Here is a 22,469-nt window from a genome sequence, read left to right as displayed (position 1 = left end):
GGCATTTCAAAATCAGTCAAACTCGGTTTAGTTTTCGACGTAATAGCAGCATATGTTGATTTAACCTTTTATGCAGTTTCCTTATTCGAAAATTACTCAAGGTAAAAAATATGAATGTCAGATATGTTGACTTGCACACAGATAATCCTTTTAACTTGAGTGGAGTTTTGAATGCGTATGTTATAATGTACCCTAGGCAGATTCAGTATATAGAATGATCATCAAGTGACACTCAACATGTGAAATTATCACATTATACAACCTTTATAACCAAAAAAAAAAAGCAAAGTGATCGCATTATCTAGTTTGGTCGCTACCAAAACTTTAGGCAACCTGCATGGCTGCATGTCATTAACCAATTAGTACTAATATTAGGCACGACCTGCATGTCACTATTCTACAATTTTCTCTATATAATGTGGATTTGCATATCCTTATTGCCCCACACATATTCACTCATACAAGATGGATATTCTGACGATATGTGAAGCAAACAATGTTCCTCTAACACCCATAACGTTCTTGAAACGAGCTTCGGAATGTTACCCCAATCGAACCTCCATAATCTACAGACAAAGTCGTTTCACTTGGCCCCAGACCTATGACCGTTGCTGTCGACTGGCCGCCGCTCTTCTCTCTCTTAATATCACCCGAAACAACATCGTATGCTTATCCCTTTTACTTTCTCTTTTCCTATGCAAGGCTAATAATTGTATGGATTCCTCGTTAGCCATTCTAACGATAATATGATGACATATATAGCATATGAATCGCATAACTTTTCCTTTCTCTTTGTTTTATCTTTATCGATGCCTTACATACTGAATATTTATCTATATCTGTTTAGGTCTCGATTTTGGCCCCAAACGTACCCGCCATGTACGAGATGCATTTTGCCATTCCAATGACCGGGGCCGTACTGAATCCTATTAACACTCGCCTGGACGCCAAAACCATAGCCATCATCCTACGCCACGCCCAGCCAAAGATCTTATTCGTTGACCATGAGTTTGCTCCTTTGACCCAAGAAGTCCTCCATCTCCTACCGTTTGACGACTCAATACCTAAGCCACTAATCATATTCATTAATGATATGGATTCCACTACAAAACATTCCCCTGGGGAGTTGGAGTACGAGGGTCTCATCCGTACAGGAGATCCTTCGCAATTTCTTTCCACAAGTACGTTCTGTGTCCGCAATGAGCATGACCCTATTTCTTTGAACTACACGTCTGGTACAACAGCCGACCCAAAAGGTGTGGTGGTTAGCCACCGAGGGGCGTACTTGAGCGCTTTGAGCACGATTATGGACTGGGAGATGGGGATTTCACCGGTCTACCTCTGGACCTTGCCAATGTTTCATGCCAATGGATGGTCGCACACATGGTCTGTGGCTGCGCGTGGAGGCACCAATGTATGCTTAAGGCACGTGACTGCCCCAGAGATCTATAAGAACATAAGTTCTCATGGCGTTACGCACATGTCTTGTGTTCCTACAGTCTTGAGATTTCTTATAGAAGGAGAGCAGAGTGACCGGTCACACAGGTCACGGCCTGTTCACATTTTGACCGGAGGTTCATCCCCACCCACTGCACTTCTTAAGAAGGTAGAGCAGTTGGGGTTCCGAATAATGCATGGCTATGGGCTTACGGAGACCAGCGGACCCGTTCTCTTTTGTGAGTGGCAAGACGAATGGAACAGGTAAATATATAATATAACCATGTTAAAGAAATTTCCTTAACAGTGATGTTGAAAATTATAACGTTTGATAAGACAATTCTTCTACACAATTTTGAACAGACTACCAGAGCATCGACAGATGCAGCTGAAAGCAAGGCAAGGGATAAGAAACATAACGCTAGCAGACGTTGACGTAAAGAACACGACAACTCAGGAGAGTGTCCCACGCGACGGGAAGACAACAGGAGAGATCGTCATCAAAGGAAACAGTGTAATGAAAGGCTATCTAAAGAACCCTAAAGCAACATCTGAAGCGTTTAAAGACGGATGGTTCAACACTGGAGATATAGGTGTGATTCATCCTGATGGGCACTTAGAGATCAAAGATCGATCCAAAGACATCATCATCTCGGGAGGTGAGAACATCAGCAGTATAGAGGTCGAGAAAGTCCTTTACGAGAATCAGAAAGTGGTCGAGGCTGCTGTGGTGGCCATGCCTCACCCTCTTTGGGGTGAAACTCCCTGTGCATTTATTGTTCTAAAAGTTGTTGAGACTAGACAAGGACCCCGTGAAGAGGAATTCGTGACCAGCGAAAGAGACTTGATTGCATATTGCCGTGATAGTATGCCACATTTTATGTGTCCAAGGAAGGTTGTGTTCCTTCAAGAGCTGCCAAAGAACAGCAACGGAAAGATCCTCAAGTCTAAACTGAGAGACATCGCTAAGGCTTTTGTAGTCGATGAGGACGGTGTGGGTTCCAAGAAAGTTCAACGACGCGATGTTGATCATGTTAGCTCTAGGCTTTAAAGCCATATCCATCCATGTATTTCTCTTCTCTTTGTTTCAGGATCGCTACCAAAAATACCTTAATTATGCATACATCACAACATATATCATATCATGTTTTAAAGTCCTCAAGAGAATAATACTTTTTATTTTTACTTCTGCTCTTAAAAGCAAGGCACTATTTTATTAAATATTTTACTCAAAAGTACACTATTTAATAGTTAGGGAAGCTTTATTTTTTATTTTTGGAACACCACTTATTTTTCATTCATTCAAACTGATTGGTTACAGTAAAAAGAAATTGTACGTCGTCTTTGACACAAAGCATAATAAACAACATCAAAAGTAATGAAACCATATAGATCTTCAAAAGACGATGATAGTGAACTCAAAAACAAGCTTGAAAACATCGATAATGTCTTCACGACAAAGTTAGACAGCTAAGAATTAGTCACAGTTACATGTGACGTTGAAAATTAATACTCACAAGCCTCTTCTAGCCCAATAAAACCGCTATAAAAAAAGTTGGGCTCTTGGACTTCAAAGGCGTTATCAATGGCTTGTCGCCGTACTCTCATTTCTTCGGTAATTGTAGGTATAACATGCTTCTGGATGTCTGCTTTCCTTTAGCCAAAGTGTGTAATGAGGAAAATTAAAGCCTATGTAGCTCATTTCTTTGGCATGGTACTATTGGCATCTACGGGCGCAAAGGTATCTTGAGAAGAACTGTCAGCCCCAAAAGCCGAGGGGGGTTTGGGAATGCGCAATATTTTTCACTGGAATGAGCCTGTATTTTAAAGCTTCTAGGGATGATCATCAGGCTCTCTTTGGGTGGCACGGATAAGAGATAAATTATAAAACATCTCTTCTTTTTTTGGGCGTTAAAAGATGAAAAATATAGCTATTTTTGGATGTTCAAAAAAATCCTTGGCCTGAGATCAAAAGCTTTGCTACTACCTCATGGCTACTATTCATTCTTAATCGTAACCCTACCTTTGATCGCATTGCAGCTTGGAATCCGGACTCTGAGGCAGTCTGTTTGTTGTGTGGAAATAGTAATGGAAGCAGGGATTTTTAGCTGCTCTTTCTCTTCAGTTGTTTGGAACTTGGTTATAAGCTGATTTCACATTCCATCTTGGCCTTCAGCTTGGTTGGGGATGTTTTAAACTGGTTGCCCATTTCTCATGTGGATAAAATAATTAAGCTTGCTATTCTTCAGGTTTGGCAAAGGCAAACTGTGTGTTTATGAGCTCTAGAGAGAACGTAAGAGACGCCTTCATGATGGTCTTCCTTGGCCCCCTTCGTGCGTTCTTAGGTTCACCTTTTCTTGACTGCGTGACAAATGCTCCGCTATGACTTCTCAGGGTCTTTCACGAAGTCTTACCCTGGCTACTTTTTTGGTTTGATTCACCATAGATTTTAGTCCCACTTTACTTCTATATTGGCTGTTGTGCGTAGATCATCCTCTGCTGTTTCATTCCCCTCCTTTCTTTTCACAGGTATTATTTCGGTTGGTGTTTGCTTCCTTGTGACTTTTAATCTTTATTAATGAAAATTCTTTAACCAAAATAAGAACAACTCCAACGGTACATATACCCATCTTAGTGCTAAAATATTAACATTCTTATAATTATCTTTTACTTTATATTTAAATTTTAGTTTTTTTTCTTCTAAAAGCTGCTTAATCAAAAATATACCCTTTGATAAAAAAAGAAAGAAAAAACATATACCCATGTGCTTACGGGTTCTCAAAGTACTTCACCAGAAGTCGAAATGTTTATTTGTTTTTGTTTTCAGATAGGAAAAAAAAAGGACCATTGCTTGTGTTTTAAGCAGAAAACTAAATGAAAGTAAAAGAAAGATAGAGGTAGAACAATTACATCCTGGAAATCTGGAGAGGAACAGTTCCAGTTTCAAGTAAATCACTATTCCTCATAAGAGAAACAAGTTTGAGCTTCTCCCAAGCTCCGAGTCTCTCGAAGATATACCTCTGACAATTCTGAGAGGCTGAGACTCCTGCTAAGAAGGCTCCGTGAGCAGACCCTTGATGCTCGACGTTCACAGCTTCTCCTCCAAAGAATATGTTATCAACCGGCTCTCCTAGCCTCGCGTATAGATCTTCCGGCATCCCAACTACGTCATATGCGTAACACCCCAATGTGTTTGGATCCGTTCCCCACCGTGTCACAAGATACTGAGCCTGTTTTCGTTTGTTTGTAAGTACTTAAAACAACATATGAGATACAGATTGTGCAATAAGATGATGAGTTCTTACCGGGTCAGGTGCGTCGGGAAACATTTTCTTAAGTTGCAGCATTACGAAATTTGCAGTAGCCTCATCGGATAGCTTTTCAAGGTCCTTGGCGAGGTTTCCTGCAGCCATATAAACAAGCACAGGATGGCCTGTTGCTTTGTGAAGATTCAGAAAATAGCCACACGAGTAAGAAGTTGGTGCAACCATCCCCAGGAACTCCACGTTGGGCCAAAACACGTTTTCAAATCTCAGGGCAATCTTATTCTCGTTGCCTACTCCAAGATCAGATATCGCAGAGGTCTTCCATTGTGGGAGCTCCGGCTCAAACTGAATCATGTTTGCCTTGAGCACACCGATGGGCACAGTGATGATGACAGCATCAGCAACGAAGTTGGTTCCTCCTTCAACTTCCACTATAACCTTGTTATTAGATGTTCTTGACACTTTAGTAACCCTGAGTTAATTAAATTACAAAACACACGTGATAAGGTTTAACTGTTTTAAGTACGATACATGTACTGTATGAATTCTGATGAGTTACCTGTGGTTCAAGCGGATATCAATGTCTTTTGCAATTGTTCTGATCACAGGCTCATAACCCTGCACCATTAGACCATGGCCACCGGAAAGACATTCATCCTGCACAACAATTAAAAGCTTTGATGAGCTTTTTTCTTTAGTGTATTGCTTCCACTAATAAACAAATTAAAACTCTTCATATATAGACCATCCTTAGAACTACTACATGAAGTTACAGTTGGCAGAATGTGTTTATAAATGGACAATAGAATTGGTTCGCTTGCCTGATCCCAACATTTGAGCGATATCAAATTCGCATCTACAGCAAACCATGCTTCCATCCTACATATGTACCATTGCAAAACTTCGTAGGCAATTCCTTCTTGCCTTAGTTCTGGATGTCTATCCAAGACAATGGATATTCCTTGAAGAACTGACATGTCATTGGCAGTTTCATCCCTTATTTTCTCCGTCTAGAAATCAACAAGGTAAGCAAGCATGTGTCAACTTCTATTATTACGACAAAAGGATGCTAATTCAAAAAAAATTAATCAAGCAAATGCAAAGCTTACCTCTTCGAGAATTCTCTTGAACGCATCTCCAACTTGAGTGACCAACTGCGGCGGAATTTTATTCCCGTGCATGTCATAAAGTCCATAACTGAGATAGGAAAACCAGATTTATACTTACAAAAGTTGATATAAACTTAACTCGTTAAACAGAGCAATTGGGTTACAACATGTTAGACTGAAACCCCATCTAGTTATAGTAATGTACCATGATTCTAAAAATCAGTCTAGGCAGTGCTTAGTCGACTAGGCCGAAACGATTTTTAAAAAATTCGATTTATACGACTCAAACCGGTTTGAATTTTTTAAACCGGTTTAGATCGGTCTAAATTAGCCCAAATCTGTTGATTTAACTAATAGTGTTAGTACATCTAATTTATATGCTTTGTGTATCTAATTTTGATAATTCATCAAAATAAGTTTATATAAATCTAAAAACTAAATTTCTTATAAAAAAGTAAAATATATATAATATAAATCAATAATTCGCTAACTCTTAGGCCCGAATAATCCGTCTAGCTGCTAGTTCCTTTAACTAGTTAGGGTCACCTATTTCTTCAAACATTAGTACGGCGTAAAGGCATGAAAAGGTTACCTTTCGAGATCATGATCATACAAGATGGAGTCATCCCCGCTAGTTCGGTATAGAGTGAGCCCTAGACGGCGTATAATAGGAGCCAAGGGGTTGTCATTGGAGACTCCATGCAACCTAAACAACGTTTGAGAAAGGGTTAGAACGTTCACATCACATATATTCATTCCACACCAACAAATACTACAAATCATAAAAATAAAATAAAAAAGAAACTCACCAAGAAGCTCCCATATCAACAGGACAACCAAAGGAGTAATCGGTATGGATACGACCACCAATCCTATCACGTGATTCGAGAACAGTCACGTTAAAAGAAGCTTCAGAGAGGCTCCTAGCAGCAGCCAGACCTGATATGCCACTGCCTATCACGATCACACAAGGCTGCACCACATTGTTCTGCTTCTGTAGAAGCGCTGAGATTGTGCCTGCACGAAACACATGTTACAATGAATCTTAAATCTATATTAAAACCGCAATGCATAATCTCAATTACCATCAGGAAGCTCATCGGTAAACGAAACCTTCTTATCCATTGAAGAAACAGAGAGATTTCCCAAAATTCGTGAAAAAAAATCAACTAAACGATCCGATTAAAGAGGAAATTTGAAAATCTGCAGAGATCGGAGAAGGAGGAGCAGCGAAGAAGAAGAAGCTTATCGGACCAGCTCATCGCAAAAACGGGAGATCGAATTATTCAATAGCGACGATTCAAAAACGAATAAAACTTTGAGATTAGAGATCGATAGACGGCAAGCGTGTATGGCTTCGTTCCCACAGATCTTGCAATTTCGTGATCGCTGCATTTTTTTCTTCTTCTCTTTTGTTTTAGAAGACGAGAAACATGAATTCCCTAAGAAGAAAGATAAAAAAACAACAACGAAGAATATGCTTCGGTATCGACGAGGTGGCTTTTCGTGAAATCCAGATAGGTAAAGCCTTTTATACTGCTGCAGGTGCCGACTATTACAGATTTTTTTTCCAATCATCAAAGTGTGAATGACGTTTTTGCCCTTTTGATTTTTGTTTGGTTTTATTCTCTGGTCCAGCATGTTCCTTCCATTTTAGATACTTCCTGGCTCTTTTTTTTTTAATGTGTGATTACTGTAGAAAACAGCTCATCATCAAGTTACAACTATTGATGTCGATGTCACTGCATTGCATATATATTTATTTAAGTTTTGCATTTCTGTATTGTAAATAAAGGTATTTAAATGGATATTCAATCTGGATTAATTTGATCACTATAATTTCAAAACTTCAGCCATTGCCAAACTTGTCAATAAAGCTAAAAAAATAACAACTTTTCGAAGATCATTCCAAACATTCAAGAAGTTTTATATCTTTTAGAGATAAAATGCAATTTTTGATTCTATTCCTAGAACTACAAAATCTTTTTATAGAGAACTTCTTATGATGGTTGTTTTATTTTGGTTCTACACTATTTCTATTTTGAGAAATAAACTAAATTTTTTAATTTTATTAAGTATTTATAATATTTTTTGAAAGTTTAATATTATTAAATTTTTATAACACCTTCTTAAAGTTTTCGGAATATCGTCATGTATTTGATATCTAAATTGTATAAGGATGCTATACATATTTAAAAGCATCTTCGTAAATTTTTAAAAATTGTAATATAATGATTCATATTTTTCTAAATATGCATATAAATCAAATTCAGGAATATAACATTCATATTTTAGAAGAACTTCCTAAATATATATACAAGTTATATTTGATAAGTCTATTTATACATTTTTGAAGACATTCATGAATTTGAGAATTTTTATAAATTCATGAAGATATAATACATGTTCATAAAATTCTTCCTAATTTTTTTAAAGAAAAAATGTTTTTCCAGAAAAAAAAATGGAAAGAAATTTTTTAAAATAGTTTCAATTTTTTTCAATTTTATTATTTTGATTTTTAATATTTATTTATTTTTATTTAATAAGTAATTAATTATAATTATAAATGAGTATAGAATTGTCATTTCACCATTTAATGATACGTATTTTGCTCACTTTGATTTTTGAAGCTATTTAGAAAACCAAAAAGTGACTATAAAATCACCAAATAAAGAGATTCAAACTATTTAGAAAACTAAAAAATGGTTATAAAATCTTCTCTATATTAAAAGGAATCAATTATCACGTGATGGTGGCCACCATGGGGGGGTCAAGTTGTCCATAAGAGAATATGGCCTATGCCTATAGTGTTGTTTGGTGAGAAAATACAAGACAATGGACAATGTGGGACCAGTCACAAGTGGCTTGAATCTCTTTATTTGCAATATAAAATGAATATTTGATTTTTACTAATTGAACATCTTTTACGATATCGAGTCGCATTTTGCGTACTAGCCAATGCAATGAAATCAATAGATTGTGATATTTGATTTTGTAGGGTTGAACAACTAAAATAAAGACTAAATCGAAATGATTGCAATTTCTAAATATATATATAACTGAATAAAAAAGAGTACAAAAAGCGTGTTTGGAAAATAATATAAAGGAAAAGTTTCTCATCCGAGTTTTTTTACCTATATAACATTAATATAATTATGTCATGGATGAATTTGTTGTACACTCATAAGAAAGCAAAAAATAAAATAAAAATAAAATCATGCTACAATGGTAATTGTTAGATGAGACAATTTGAACATAATTTTGATCTTATACATCCATGTGTAAGCGCATGCGCTTATATTTGAAATACATTATGCGACGTAACATCCGGTATCGATTAACGATCCAGTCTGCTAGCATTATCTTTATAACTAGTGTGTCGTTGTGTAGCCAGTCTAAGTTTTCCATTTCTTACTCTATAAACTTTATGATTGCGTCATCTTTTATCATATCTCTAGCTCTTGTGGACACAGAGATTACTCTATTGCCATAGTCCTTTATTGCCCGTACTGAATCATCAGAGAAGGGATTTCCTCTCATTATCATATTGGTTCTTTTTCTTGAGGTCAGTGGGCCCGGTGCTTCAGTGCTCTTAGCTTCCCGATTTCTCTTGGGTGCACTTGTGTTGTTGTTGTTAATTGGGAGTGAGACCTCGATCTGTGCTAACCCTTCTTCGTGAAACTTGGAGTAAACGAAGTTTTGGAAACCGAAACACTGCTGAGTGGTATGTCCTCCTCTGTTGTGGAAGCTGCAAAAAATTTTGGATTTGTCTTTCTCCCCATCTCCTATATTCCATGACTCGGGTCTGGGTTTGTTTGATCGAGGTTTTGAAGTTTCCTTATTTGATTGTCATCGGTTTTGCTTCATTCGCTGACCTTACAGCTCCGATCTTGTGAATTTCCGTCTCTTCTCAATCCTCCTCGTCGTCTTTGCCTATCGTCGCATGTTTTTCAGCAAACACCTTCTTTTCTTCTTCCATTTCCATGTATTTTGAAGCTCTGTGGAGAGAGTCTTCCAGTGTGGATGGTTTGCTAAGCAAGAATTCTTCATAAATGCGTAATTCATGCCATAAGTCATTTAGCAGTGGAGATATGCATGCACAGTCACTCACAACAATGTTAGAGGGGATGGTTTTTAACCTTCTAATGAAAGATCGAAGCGGCTCTCCTTATCTCTGGGACACTGTTCACAGATCGGTGTCATAAGCTCTTTTCTCTATACACATAGAGTAGTGCTTCACAAACACAATCGACAGCTGGTTAAAGTTGTTGATGTGTTGGTCTATACACGAGAAATAGAGTTGAGAGCCGGTCCTACCAGATTCTCGACGAAGAACTTGCAGTAACCGACATCTTGTTATCCATCGTTGAAGTGAGTACCCTTCATTGCATGCAAAAGGCGCTCATGTGAGCTCGGGGGGTCTATTTTCCATTGTATAGGAGGGGGGAATCTTAAGTTTGATGTTTGGGATCAGGAGTCTTGTGATGTGAGTTGTGAATGGTGTCCTTTGTGTCTCTTATATGAATTTGTCTACTTCAGGAGCTGAGCTGATGACTCGATGGAACTGGGATTGCATCAATCGGGAGGTCGGCATGGGTATGGGCTAAGTTTCGTTTGAGGTCACCAATCTCACCCTTTTTTTTTTACCAAGCTCACTTATGTGTTCATTGTTTCATAATCCAGTCTGGAATGGTTGCTGTCGGATCTGTTGAGTCATGCTGGAGTGTATGTCTTCCCTAGGACTACATTTCATGGAGTTCTCGATGATGAGGCTAGTAAGTCGTTGATCTGAGCTTGTTGTCCCACCTTGGTTTGCATGATTTGCTCCAGACGATGCATGGCTTGTTGTTCTGATGTATCATGTTAACGTGCATTGAAGTAGAACAGAAAAACATGTCGTAAATTTTTTTGGTACCTGGTTTATCAGAGCCGTTGTATCGACAGTCAGTACTGGCGGTAGTTCCGCCATTTGGGATGGCGGAATGGGCAAAACAAAAGTCCATCTTGGCCAAACTGATGTGTTCCAGGCTGCTGGGCAATCGGATTTCCATCTGAATCGAGCGGGGTCTGGATGAATGGTGTGCCACTCGGGTTAAGCTATTTCATTCATCCTTGGAATTATTAATGTTTATGTTGCTTCCTGTAGCACCAGATGTGTCTTGTCCAGCCATTGGTGACACATCCAGCCATTGTGGTCTGTGTTTCAAGTCAAATTATTCAAAAGGGTGTTTTATGTTTAATCGCCCTTAATTCTAGTAGTCCGCTTAGAAAGTAGGATTTAATGTTTTGATAACATATATAAAAAAAAAAAGTTTAACGACAAAAATTTTCCAGAAATTCCTAATTTTCAGAATTCACCCTCTGAATCTATCAAACCAAAAAGATACGATATAAAACCAAAACTAAACCGAAATGCACACCCCCACCGAAGAGGAGGTAAAGACTTGCAATATTTGCTTAGGGATGTGAAGTTTTATTGTTCTACATAAAGAACTGAATGAAAAACTTCAAAAAAAAGTATAGCAACAACTCTAAGATTATTACACAGCTCTGTAGACAACTTACAATGATTATTACACAAGTCTGTAGACAACTTACAAGAACTGGATCCAAAGTTCATGAACAAACACAAAGAACATCAAACTCACAAAAGACTGGCTTAACCACGGATCAGACTAACTCCAAATGAGATGGTGCAGATCATGAGACCAAGCAATCCCAAGAAACCGTATTTCCTGCAAAAAAACATAAAGATTACAAGACCACAAAAATGAAAGAAAGAAAAAACATATGTCAAATCAACAAGGGGAAGAAGAACAAAGAAAAAAAAACACAAACCCGATGGTGAGGCGTTTCATTGGATCTCCAGTAGAGTAGCCTTTAAAGTAGAAGAATCGAGTGATATTATAGAGCAAACCCAAACCAGCGCAGATGCAAGGGTGTTTCATTCCACCAAGGATCATCAGTACGAAATACATTGGCATCATCTCCAGAGAGTTCTGATGACCCCTCTGCAACCAAAACTCTCAATAATAAGTAGAAAAATTATTAAGTGAAAAATAAAATAAAAATTCTTCATAAAAAAAAATAAAAACCTGAACGCAGTTGAAGAGTTTAGCATCTTTGTTTTCTGATTCTATAGCGTAGAGAGTTGGATACGGCACGTTGTACCTGTATCAGGATGACAAACAACAACATACTTCTAAAATGGAAAAGAATTGAGGCGACTACAGAAAAAACAAAGGATCTAAAAATTCAGATTACGAAAAAAAAAAATAGATCGCGTCCGAATCAAATATAAGGCAAACCTTTTGCGGGCCATGCCGACTTGAGCTCCCATCCAGAGGTTGAGGAAGCAGTAGAAGACGAGGACGAGAGCCACATATCCGTACTCGTTAGGTAGGAACTCGGTGAGGGCCATGGATGCTTTCAGCGATGAGCTTTTTGAAACTCGTTCGTCAAGGAATGGATTGCAAAATACGAAATGAATTTTTTTGAGTCGGCAGATGTATGTCGGCAAATATATTTCCTTCCTTTTAATTTTATTTTTGTCAACTCATTTTTCATTATAAAGCCCAATGGGTAACGTACAATCGAAAGTTACAGATCCATTCCCCCGCTCATTTACAATTTCGCATCAGAAGAACAAAGTAGGACACGCGTTACCAAACCACACGCTTGAGACGCGCCACCCTGAAGACGAGGAATCGCTGACACAGCTTCGCTAGCAAATCCACGATTTGCTCAAACTTAGCTGCCGGAATTGTTAACTTTTGCTTGCAGAAACTATCAGCTTCTCTGATGTCATGTGCAAAAAAAAGAAGGTTTTTTTTTTTTTTTGATAACTCTGGTATCTGGGCAGCCACGTAAAAAAAAGAAGGTTCAAGAACAACTACTGTAATCTTTTTTTTTTCTTTTTTGCAAATAAACCTCGCTTTAAAATAAGAATACAGGTTATAAAGTTTTTGCTATGAATAATAAGTCACAGATTTATTTGATGAGAATTTGCACTACATAACCTAAAAAGAAACTTTAATTAGCTATATGGAAATCTACTGTACCACTTTCGTAAATTCCAAATGTATTTTTACAAAATGGATGATGAATTAAAAAATAACTAAAAAAATCTTTTATTTTTTGGCCACAAAAACTTTACGAGTTCTTGCTTCTTCTTTTCAATTCACAGACATTTTCTTTGATAAAAACAAGATAATGATGGTGAAGAAAGAAGAAGAACACGAGCATCTCGGTGTGTTAGGTTACAAGGTAAGGTCATCGAGATCACAAGAGGTTGCTTTGAAACTCAAGCAGTTAGAGGCGATGATGGGTAATGTTCAACAAGATGGTTTAGCTCACTTCGCGATGGATACTGTTCACTACCAGTGGAACCTCATGGCCTGATAATATGCTCACGGAGATTAATTCACCGGTACGTCTGGGTCTAATGGTTTGGACCCAGTTATTCTTTCTCCCATTTCAGTGGTTACATCTCCATCGCCGGCTTAGCAGATTGGCGGAGTCATAAGAACAACAATAACGACAACAACTGCTAGTGCGTCAAGACCTGTAATCCTAGTCGATACGCAAAACAACGGTGTACATCTAGTCCACTCGCTTATGGCCTGTGCTGAAGCCATAAAGAACAGCAAGTTTACTATAGCCGAAGCTCTGGTTAAGCAGATTGGGTTCTTAGCTGTGTCCCAAGCCGGAGCCATGAGGAAGGTTGCTACGTACTTCGCCAACACTCTCGTGCGGTGGATCTACCGTCTGAGGGTTAATTTAGCAAACCATACACACTAAATAACCAACTTTGCAAATACTTTCAAATACTACATACATCTCCAGTTATCTGCTAATATTTATATATTCACCTAAATGATTTTCCGATGATTCCTAAACTTTACTTTTTCTTCAATTTCTATTATGTATTTAAGTTAAATTTAATAGGAAAATTTTCACAAAAGATTATATAATAAGTTTTAACCTTTAACCCAAAAAAGACATTAAGATCTTATAACAAAAAACTATATTTTACCAACTAACCATATAATCTTCTCTTCCTCCTTTCTCTTCATATTTCTCTTTATTCTATTACTACAAAACTAATATTTTCCTCAGTATAATCATTTAGCAAATTAACCCTTTGATAAATGAGCGTGTGGTCTAAAAAATAATTCTTTACTAAATTGTTCTTTTAGATTTAATTTGGTTGAGTCAAAAATGTTTCTCCTTTATTGTGGGTCTTACCACTTAAAATCGTGGACTGATTTTGTAATATAAAATTATTCATGGCTCTAAGTGGAGAAGAAATTCTCACAAAAAGAAAATGAGCTTTGAAGAATAGTAACATTGGCTTTTGTGGTTATATGATCAAGCATTGATATGGAAAGGACGACTAAAGAAACTTTTAAATTAATGGAAAGAGAGTTTTTACTTTAGGCAGAATTCACTTACACGAAAAATCAACCAAACCCGTTCATCAGTAGAGGCGATAATACTGGCTATTTTAGGTCGACGATGTTTTACAGATGGATCATGGAAAAATCAGGATGTATTTTTGGGATAAATATGGTATAGCATACTGAAATGTGTTATTAGTTTAATGGGAACGACGAATACAAAAGCGAGTCAGTTGCCACTTTATTCGGAGATGAAAATTTTTATATGGACAAATGGACAATGGAGTGTACGAAAAATCTACAACAATTTAAAGTTATTTTTGCAACGAATTTTCCTTAGTTGGTAAAGATAGTTTTAGATTGAGAAGAATGATTCGCATTTACGAGATATCTCGAAGATAACATTATTAAGAGGACGTTAATGGTCAAAGTCAAACATAATAATAAATGGGCTTTTTGTAATAAAATAGAAGTACAAAACATCGTAATAATCTTGTTCACGAAATCTCCAGGTAGATCGTCTTTTGTTTCAAAGCAAGGAAGAAGTCAAACACACAACAATGGCATCGTCATCATCCTCTTCCCTCCTCCTCCTCCTCCTCGCGATCATCGTCTCCTCCCTTTCAATCATCGCCGCTCGTCCTTGCAAAACCTTCCTCATCTCCTCCTATTCCCTCTCAATAACCCCAGAAAACCCTAACCTCGAATCCCAATCCCATCTCCCCTCCCCTCAATTCGTCACCGTCTTCACGATCCGCCGTCTTTATCCCCACCCTATCTTCGTCAACCGCCGTCACGGATTCCTCCCTTCCGCCGCCGAGAAGCCTCAGATCCGAGAGGATCGCCCTCAATTACCCTTCTCCGATAACATCAGGGACATCCTCAGCGTCGTGGTGGGTCTCTTATTCGGCGTCGGATGCGGTGCCCTAACCGCAGCTACCATGTACCTCGTTTGGGCTATCGTCGTGAACCGCCACGGATACGATTTCGAGGAAGATGATTACGAGAACGAGGAATCTGATGCGGCTAGCTTGAAGAAGTTGGGGTACGTCAAGATCCCAGATCCAGCTCCTGTGAAGGAAGCTGCTTAATTCTATAGGTTGTTGTTGTTATCTTATTACCCAAACAGTAAAAAAAATGGATCCTTTTGTGAATTCAGTTTCTGCGTATTATCGTCAATCTATGTTGCCTGTTAGTAAAATCGAGTCTTGTATGGATTTATCTAAAGCTAATATACTGAACTATCAGTGCTTTACGATTTGTGTAGTGCATGTTTATAATTTGTCTGCATCTATTATCTTGACACCAATGTGTCTCGTTTAAGACCTGATACTTTATGGTTTGTTCATGTATACCCATGTTGCTCGTTTAGGAGCTGAAGTTACAATGGTCTGATCATGTAGACTTTGTTTTCATCAAAACGGTATCTATTTTTTGTTTTCTTATTGATTAGTTTAGTTGTCTTCTTTTGTATGTGAAAGAACTTTAAGCTTGAGGTTTTTGAATGAGGATAAACAATTAGGAAATCTTAGCTGTGTTTTAAAAGGCACACCTGGGTCAAGGTGTGGTAAGCAGAAGCATCCATTGCCTAGCAATTACGATTACACAAAGGCTCTCCGCTCTGTAATCCTCCCTAAGCAATTACGATTCCTTAGAGCCTTCTTTCACATTCCACTAATTCAAATAGTAACAGCTATTATGCTATCTCGGTTTCTTCTAGTCCTTTTTCTATTTTTCATTTTGATTGTAGCTTGTTTTATGTCAGATTCGTACCTGAATTGTCCTGGTTTAGATTTGTGTAGACTTTGTTTTGCTTTTTGGGTAACACAAGGTGCAATTTCAACCTCCCATACTCTGCGTATAATTTTTCTCCTTAGCTTTGTACACAGTTGATTATGTGAACACATGTCTTTGATCCATGGTGCGATCCTAAACTGTCTCATCACACAACAAAAGAAGATTATAGTTACAACAAGACGGTTAGCATTAGCTAGCTAAGAAAGGATCATAATGTTTATAGAACAGAGTGCGTCCATACATATGTAAAGTTTTTAAAACCCAACTTGCGAAATGATACGTTCATACAAACATTCAAATACATAAGCGAAAGAAACAGATGAGGATGAGTGCCATGCCCAAAAGAGATCTACCAACTCCAACTGTCTAGAAATTGGCCAGGTTCTATGGGGAAAATCCGTTGCTGATTTCACACATATATATAAACATATATATATATATTATAAATACAGCACATAAAGGTTAAAATAGTTAAATAATATTTAATTAAAAAGGTAAAAAACATTAATATTTCTAGGGTTAACTAATTTAGATTTTAGAGTTTAGATGTAAGGATTGGAGTTTTGAAGGTTTAGGACTTTTAAAAAAAATATATAATTTTTAAAATAGTTTCAAAAAGAATTTTCGGATTTCAAAACAAAATTTTCAGAAAAGAAAATTTTAAAAAGAAATTAGAAAAAAATCAAAAAGTTCGAATTGAAAAAAAAAAGTTTTACGAAAATTAAAAGGTAAATTTCTTTACTATTTATTTAAATGTTTATTAATATTTATATGTCTATAAAATATGTATAATATTTTCTTTTATCTTTTAATGAAACCTCATTTGGTCATTTTTTTTATTTCTTCTATGTTATTTTGGAAAAAAACTAATTTTAGGTTTGTTCTAAATATTGGTGAGAATTAAATTTTTTTAACATGTTTTATTAAAAATTATTTGAGTTGTTTAACTTGATCATATCTAAAGCAGTGTTTTTAAAACCGGACCGACCAACGGTATGATTGGGTTAAACCAAGAACCGAAGACCAGTCTGTGTTGGATTAATAGCAAAACCCAGCTAAAATTAAACCGGTTAAAAATCCATACTAAATCGTTAAAAATCCGGAAACAGGGGACCAATGAACAGGCCAAAACAGGGTCCATATGTGAACCATTAATTTGTTAACAAAATAGTTAACTTTTCTTGTTTTTTTTCAAAATTAAAAATAAAGTTGTAAAAAATTAATAAAACAATGCTGTAATTTATTTTTTTTCTTTTGTCGGCTCTGTAACTCACAAATCACAAAATTCACAAATTTTAAATCTTCACGTCAAACTATTGTTTATGCTACTTCTCACTTTGTTTAAATATTATTACAAGTTCATTTGTGCTAAGGACTTTAATAATTTAAGCATTAACATTCATGAAATTCTAAATTTGTATAAAAAGCAAAGCATTGTACTTATTCTTGTTTCTCATTACACTAGAATATAAAAACTTACTTTACACGATTTGTTTCGAAGTTAAAGAAGACTTAGAGTGATGGTGACTTGAAAACTGAAGTTTAAATATGTTTTTCGTATTAATTCTATATTTGAACTTATTTTATAACTTATATTACATTTTCAGTTGTGTTTTGGTAATTTTAAAATATTTTGGTTATTGAAACATTTTATTTAATATGATATTTTTATAAAGAATATATATATATTACTTATATCATAAAATTGAATTTGGTTGAACTAAATTAAACCCGGTCAAACCATATTGATCCATGATCCCGAATTTTTCCGGTTTGGTTGCTGGTTTGGGTTCAAAAACACAAAGCAAAACACGGCCGAGTTTTCAGAAAACAGTGACGAGGGGGGAGGGGATTTGGGGTTTAGGGCTTTAACACTCAGAAGCAAAAGGGGTTTACATTCGGAAGCAGCAAAGGTAGAGTCTTTCTCTCTCGATTTCATGAATCCATTAAAGCCCTCCTATTTGATTTGATAATTCCAGGAGCCATATCCAATTTTTATATTTGTTTCCCTTCGTGAATTTTTTCTCGATTTGGGTCGAATTAAGATGGAAGTATCTTTTGATTTTCTTGTAATTCTAGGTTCACGTAAACGTAACAGAAAGATCATATCCGGTTTGTTATAGACTCTGTTGAGATCCGTACTGCCCACCAACTGTTCGATGAATTTCTCGCTGAAACATTTAAGTATCCCTTTCAGGTCTTTTCAACTGTTCGCATGGCAACAACTACTGGACTTGAGTCTCTTGTCGATCGTAAGTTGTCTTTTTTCTTCTCACTAATCACCACTCTTGATGTTCTGTCCCATGGGTTGTCTGAAAATCTCATCTTTTGGGTTGTGTTGCAGAGATCATTTCGGTTATTACAAACGATGGACGCAACATTGTGGTAATGTTATTATTATTAACTTCTTTTTGTTTTATTGATTTCAAAAGCAAATAACTTAGCAAAGAGAACTTGATTTTTCTGTTAAAAAATTATCAGGGAGTTCTCAAAGGTTTTGACCAGGCGACTAATATAATTCTGGATGAATCTCATGAACGCGTCTTTTCCACAAAGGTAAGCTTCTCTTTTTTGAGTATTTCATCTGAACTTTTTCCCCTTATCACACAATCAAATGGGTGCAAACACTATTCTCTACTATTATTAGCCGGTCTATGACCTGATGGCTATTCTTCTTGAGTGGTCTAGCCATGGAGTCATTTTCGTCACGTTTCTGTGATGTGTTAGCGCTCCAAATTCTTTGAGTAGTGAACTGATAAGACTGGAAAGATAGAGGGGCAAGCTCACTTGGATTCTAGTTTTAACCTTTGTTACTTGTCAGAGCACCTTTCTTTGTCTGATATTATGTCATTAGTTGGTCGTACGTCTTTTCCAATAATGCACATTGCTTGATTTATTTGCTGTACTGCCATCTTTTCAACAGAATATTAAGGAATGTACATTTAAGATAGGCTGGTTCCTGCAATACTTTGTCTGAATGGAAGGACATAAAATTAGATAAGTGTGGGCAGCTACAATATGTGTTGAAATGGAGCTTGCACAGAAACCGATTTAATGCTATTAATCAATGTCATAATTGATTGGAAAATATTGGGAGTTCATTTTTGACAAGCTTTACCTAGTCTAGGTAAGTCAAATCTTTATCCACAGTGTGTATATATGAATGAACACTTCCTTTTGTTTTCTTGAAGAGGCTTAAAGGCTTTGCTTTGTGTCTGTTTCCTTGTTTGCATCAAGAGATGCTTTTATCAAAATGATGGATACTAGGAGATACATCTTTCCATTCCGTGTTGTTTCTGTCTAAACCATGTTAGGAAAAAAGGTGTATGGTTTCAAACATTAACAAAGTCACTTCTAAGTTAATGATTGAGCATTGAGACATCTTACTTTGGTTTTCATTTTTTGATGTGTTGGTGTTTTACGTGTCTTGATATACCAGGAAGGAGTACAACAACTTGTGTTGGGTTTGTACATTATCAGAGGCGACAACATGTAAAATCTCATCCTCACATTTCCATGTTGACCCATCATCGATTGATTGATTGATTATCTAACGCTACAATTGTTATGTTTGATCAGAGGTGTTATTGGGGAGCTAGACGAAGAGCTCGATGCTAGTCTGGACTTTTCGAAACTAAGAGCTCATCCTTTGAAACCCGTCGTGCATTGATTGAAAATAGTAATGATGTACGACAAAGCCTGAACAAAGACAAGATTGTGAACAATTTGAATTAGTTTGTCTTGCTATCTATCTGTTTTGTGTATCCCAAACCGCAAACGCAAGCTTTCTTTTGCGATATTCTAGTGTTATGATCTTTTATTTATTAATCATGTTTTAGTAAGCTTTTGATTCCAATCCTGTAAGCGAATACAAAACTTATGAGGAAATTTACTACTCTCTTCATTTCATTTTTAAGTGATGTTTTAGAATATTTTTTGTGTTGATAAAAAAAAAAATATTTTTTGTTTTTTATTTTAAGTGATTTTTTTTCAACTTTTTATGCATAATTTGATGTTGGTTACTATTTATATTTTGGAGTATAATTTTTTTATTAGTTGAATTAACTTTACTTATAATAAACTGAATAAAAGTTAGAAAATTTTTAATCGGTTTTGAAAAATTTTAAATTCAACTATTTGAAACAGGAGTATCAGTTATCATTTCTCAAATGCGAAAAAGACCACTTAAAGAACAGAAAATAGTCTTATAGAAAGGTTTGTTTAACGTTCCGACGATGATATATAAATATAATACGTCAACACACACAAAAAAAAAATCATTAATAGTTGTTTATGTCGAATATGTTGCGAATTGTAATTTAATGAAAACAAAATCCAGTTGCATTTTAAGAAGATATATAAAAAATTGAGCCATGACGGAATGCATGAGAACACTGATCCCTAAAGTCTAAGGAGATTAGGTCAACAAATGTATTTTGACTTTATTTGTATACCTCCGAATCAAAGTATCCATAAATTATTATTTTATAATGATGCTAGGCAACCACAATATATCGTCACTAGCATCAACAAAATAAAACTCGAGACATCAACATAATCGAAAACGTGCTCAATTTTATTTCTAGTTTAAAATTATGTGCTATTCTGAAAATATTGATTTGATGTGTACATGTGTTCAATTTTTTTTTACAGTTTAGAAACAAGTAAAGGAAATTTAAAAAAAAGAAGTATTTGAGAAGAGATAAGACGAAGAAAAAAAAAGATTAGAAGAAAAGATTTAAGAAATAAAGAGTAAAAGACTAAAGAGAAAATATCAAAAGGAAAGAAAAAAACATCATTTAGAAAGGAATGATATCAAATAGATAAAGTTTAATTAAATTGTGTGATAAGGTATGGTTGCTTCCCTAAATAGTCATATTTTTTGCCATCTATTGCAAGTTCACATATATAAATTACATAAAATATTTGCTACCTACCCTACTAAAACTTAGATATTTTTTATGAGTTCAAATTAAATCCCATATATGGCCGCTATCTGAAACACAAAAACAAATTCATAAACACGTGTGAGATATTGTATGGAAACATAAAATTATATAGGTAGACAAAAACCATAGATTCATTTCCTTTCGAACAAAATAGGTTATAATATAAACTTGTAACTAAATAAAATCTTAAAAGATTGTCTTTCCATTGAAATACTCTTACCGTGTTGACCTTAAATCCCCATATTTCAAAGTCACATCTCCTTCCTTATATTACCCTAACCCCTAAACAAGATCTACAAACACAACATTTGTGTGATCAAGAATTCTCCAAAATGTCTCGTCACCCGAAAATACATCCGGACGCCTCATCAGCGCGACCATCGGCTCCTCTGGTACCACGTGCTGCCTCTAGATCAGAACAAGGAGACCCGGCCAAAAGAACATTGACCCAACGGTCCACATACGCACCGTTGGCTCCGCCGAGGAAGAGAGGAAGAAGCTGTTGCTGCAGGTGCGTGTGTTACACACTCTGCCTTCTCTTTCTCCTTGTTGTTGCAGTAGGCGCGACGATTGGTATACTCTACCTTGTACTTAAACCGAAGCTACCGGATTACTCTATTGACCGGCTGCAGCTCACCCAGTTTGCACTTAACCAAGACTCGAGTTTGTCCACGGCTTTTAACGTGACTATAACCGCTAAGAATCCGAACGAGAAGATCGGGATTTACTATGAAGATGGGAGCGAGATTACCGTGTGGTACAACGAAACCAAACTCAGCGAGGGTAAGTGCGCATTTGGTTTATTCCGGTTTAATATATTTTAGATTACGTTGCTTCCTCTTCAAAATTTCAAAATATCAGTATAATCCGGTTCGTTCCGGTTCGCTTTCCTTTGGGTTGGTTTGGCACTTGGATGGTTTCAAAACTTTTCTCTCTTTTTTTTTGGTTTCAAAACTTTATACAAACGATTTAATGTTTTAAAGAAATATACAAACTGATTTATCCATTTTGTCTGTTTCGTTTGTAGGATCGTTGCCAAAATTCTATCAGGGACATGAAAATACCACAGTTATAGACGTACAAATGTCTGGCCAAACTCAGGATGCAACGGGTATAATGTCAACATTAGAAGAGCAGCAACAAACAACCGGGAATATACCATTGAGATTAAGAGTTGACCAGCCGGTTCGAATCAAATTCGGGAAGTTGAAGCTGATGGAGGTGAGATTCCTGGTTCGATGTGGTGTATTTGTGGATAGTTTGGCTGCAAATAATGTTATTAAGATTCAAAGTAGTAGCTGCAAGTTTAGGCTCAGGCTATAATTCTGTTTCTTAGGTATTCGATTTGTCATTTGGTAAGGTATTGTATTGTGTTTTCATTTTTTGTAATTCATATTTTCATTAAACTCTCCTTTTAAGCTACACTCTTGTGTCAGACCCTTGTTATACAAATTACTGGTTTTTGTTACGAATAATTGCTTTCTAGGAAACGTAGAAAATCAATCTTCATGA

The 22,469-nt window shown here is 36.2% G+C and overlaps 7 protein-coding genes and 1 long non-coding RNA gene across 9 annotated transcripts; 6 read left to right on the top strand and 2 right to left on the bottom strand.

Annotated features, from left to right (window-relative positions):
- Positions 1 to 447: 447 nt before the first annotated feature.
- Positions 448 to 2,622, top strand: LOC106380228 (butyrate--CoA ligase AAE11, peroxisomal-like). Its single transcript, XM_022701641.2, has 3 exons — positions 448 to 663; positions 848 to 1,701; positions 1,801 to 2,622. Exons 1-3 carry the CDS (start codon positions 466 to 468, stop codon positions 2,486 to 2,488), a joined length of 1,740 nt encoding a protein of 579 aa, XP_022557362.2. The 5' UTR covers positions 448 to 465; the 3' UTR covers positions 2,489 to 2,622.
- Positions 2,623 to 4,229: 1,607 nt separating this feature from the next.
- Positions 4,230 to 7,318, bottom strand: LOC106381329 (probable polyamine oxidase 4). Its single transcript, XM_013821230.3, has 8 exons — positions 6,898 to 7,318; positions 6,622 to 6,829; positions 6,405 to 6,518; positions 5,813 to 5,900; positions 5,525 to 5,713; positions 5,263 to 5,360; positions 4,743 to 5,175; positions 4,230 to 4,667 (listed from the first exon to the last, which is right to left on the bottom strand). Exons 1-8 carry the CDS (start codon positions 6,935 to 6,937, stop codon positions 4,344 to 4,346), a joined length of 1,494 nt encoding a protein of 497 aa, XP_013676684.2. The 5' UTR covers positions 6,938 to 7,318; the 3' UTR covers positions 4,230 to 4,343.
- A 223-nt stretch (positions 7,319 to 7,541) lies between these two features.
- On the top strand, positions 7,542 to 11,445 carry LOC106379448. The gene is made up of 3 exons (XR_001276047.3): positions 7,542 to 10,183; positions 10,352 to 10,408; positions 10,496 to 11,445. It is a non-coding gene; the product is annotated as an uncharacterized LOC106379448 (long non-coding RNA).
- Positions 11,216 to 12,384, bottom strand: LOC106381328 (microsomal glutathione S-transferase 3). The gene is made up of 4 exons (XM_013821229.3): positions 12,121 to 12,384; positions 11,908 to 11,983; positions 11,651 to 11,823; positions 11,216 to 11,547 (listed from the first exon to the last, which is right to left on the bottom strand). Exons 1-4 carry the CDS (start codon positions 12,231 to 12,233, stop codon positions 11,472 to 11,474), a joined length of 438 nt encoding a protein of 145 aa, XP_013676683.1. The 5' UTR covers positions 12,234 to 12,384; the 3' UTR covers positions 11,216 to 11,471.
- A 643-nt stretch (positions 12,385 to 13,027) lies between these two features.
- LOC111202535 (DELLA protein RGA-like) lies at positions 13,028 to 13,612 on the top strand. Its single transcript, XM_022695371.2, has 2 exons — positions 13,028 to 13,207; positions 13,322 to 13,612. The coding sequence occupies exons 1-2, from the start codon at positions 13,028 to 13,030 to the stop codon at positions 13,610 to 13,612; spliced, it is 471 nt and encodes a 156-aa protein (XP_022551092.2).
- Positions 13,613 to 14,580: 968 nt separating this feature from the next.
- On the top strand, positions 14,581 to 15,469 carry BNAA02G12250D. The gene has a single exon (XM_013821228.3). It carries the CDS (start codon positions 14,772 to 14,774, stop codon positions 15,300 to 15,302), a length of 531 nt encoding a protein of 176 aa, XP_013676682.1. The 5' UTR covers positions 14,581 to 14,771; the 3' UTR covers positions 15,303 to 15,469.
- A 2,297-nt stretch (positions 15,470 to 17,766) lies between these two features.
- On the top strand, positions 17,767 to 19,917 carry LOC106379447 (sm-like protein LSM8). Of its 2 annotated transcripts, XM_013819399.3 has the most exons (7): positions 17,839 to 17,921; positions 18,088 to 18,120; positions 18,206 to 18,260; positions 18,353 to 18,393; positions 18,490 to 18,564; positions 19,448 to 19,500; positions 19,588 to 19,917. In XM_013819399.3, exons 3-7 carry the CDS (start codon positions 18,224 to 18,226, stop codon positions 19,676 to 19,678), a joined length of 297 nt encoding a protein of 98 aa, XP_013674853.1. In that variant the 5' UTR covers positions 17,839 to 17,921; positions 18,088 to 18,120; positions 18,206 to 18,223; the 3' UTR covers positions 19,679 to 19,917. The 2 variants fall into 2 exon arrangements, with proteins under 2 accessions (XP_013674852.1, XP_013674853.1); XM_013819398.3 differs by lacking the exon at positions 18,088 to 18,120 and having other exon boundaries at positions 17,767 to 17,921.
- A 1,188-nt stretch (positions 19,918 to 21,105) lies between these two features.
- On the top strand, positions 21,106 to 22,429 carry LOC106379446 (NDR1/HIN1-like protein 6). The gene is made up of 2 exons (XM_013819397.3): positions 21,106 to 21,740; positions 21,985 to 22,429. Exons 1-2 carry the CDS (start codon positions 21,290 to 21,292, stop codon positions 22,278 to 22,280), a joined length of 747 nt encoding a protein of 248 aa, XP_013674851.1. The 5' UTR covers positions 21,106 to 21,289; the 3' UTR covers positions 22,281 to 22,429.
- The last annotated feature ends 40 nt before the right edge of the window (positions 22,430 to 22,469 follow it).

The sequence above is a fragment of the Brassica napus genome, chromosome A2 (assembly GCF_020379485.1).
Source record: "Brassica napus cultivar Da-Ae chromosome A2, Da-Ae, whole genome shotgun sequence".
NCBI classification, from domain to species: Eukaryota; Viridiplantae; Streptophyta; class Magnoliopsida; order Brassicales; family Brassicaceae; genus Brassica; species Brassica napus.
Note: the sequence above shows the minus strand (reverse complement) of the source record. Positions and strands in the feature narration are given on the sequence as shown.

Coding starts and splice junctions, on each gene's coding strand:
- LOC106380228 (XM_022701641.2), top strand. CDS start 466: ATGGATATTCTGACGATATGTGAAGCAAACAATGTTCCTCTAACACCC. Junction 664..847: donor ATATCACCCGAAACAACATC/GTATGCTTATCC, acceptor ATATCTGTTTAG/GTCTCGATTTTGGCCCCAAA. Junction 1,702..1,800: donor TGGCAAGACGAATGGAACAG/GTAAATATATAA, acceptor AATTTTGAACAG/ACTACCAGAGCATCGACAGA.
- LOC106381329 (XM_013821230.3), bottom strand. CDS start 6,937: ATGGATAAGAAGGTTTCGTTTACCGATGAGCTTCCTGATG. Junction 5,176..5,262: donor GATATCCGCTTGAACCACAG/GTAACTCATCAG, acceptor TAATTAACTCAG/GGTTACTAAAGTGTCAAGAA. Junction 4,668..4,742: donor TTCCCGACGCACCTGACCCG/GTAAGAACTCAT, acceptor AAACGAAAACAG/GCTCAGTATCTTGTGACACG.
- LOC106381328 (XM_013821229.3), bottom strand. CDS start 12,233: ATGGCCCTCACCGAGTTCCTACCTAACGAGTACGGATATGTGGCTCTC. Junction 11,824..11,907: donor AACTCTTCAACTGCGTTCAG/GTTTTTATTTTT, acceptor TTTTGGTTGCAG/AGGGGTCATCAGAACTCTCT. Junction 11,548..11,650: donor ATGAAACGCCTCACCATCGG/GTTTGTGTTTTT, acceptor GTTTTTTTGCAG/GAAATACGGTTTCTTGGGAT.
- LOC111202535 (XM_022695371.2), top strand. CDS start 13,028: ATGGTGAAGAAAGAAGAAGAACACGAGCATCTCGGTGTGTTAGGTTAC. Junction 13,208..13,321: donor ACTACCAGTGGAACCTCATG/GCCTGATAATAT, acceptor CCGGCTTAGCAG/ATTGGCGGAGTCATAAGAAC.
- BNAA02G12250D (XM_013821228.3), top strand. CDS start 14,772: ATGGCATCGTCATCATCCTCTTCCCTCCTCCTCCTCCTCCTCGCGATC.
- LOC106379447 (XM_013819398.3), top strand. CDS start 18,224: ATGGCAACAACTACTGGACTTGAGTCTCTTGTCGATC. Junction 18,565..19,447: donor AACGCGTCTTTTCCACAAAG/GTAAGCTTCTCT, acceptor TTGATATACCAG/GAAGGAGTACAACAACTTGT. Junction 19,501..19,587: donor ATTATCAGAGGCGACAACAT/GTAAAATCTCAT, acceptor ATGTTTGATCAG/AGGTGTTATTGGGGAGCTAG.
- LOC106379446 (XM_013819397.3), top strand. CDS start 21,290: ATGTCTCGTCACCCGAAAATACATCCGGACGCCTCATCAGCGCGACCA. Junction 21,741..21,984: donor CGAAACCAAACTCAGCGAGG/GTAAGTGCGCAT, acceptor TTTCGTTTGTAG/GATCGTTGCCAAAATTCTAT.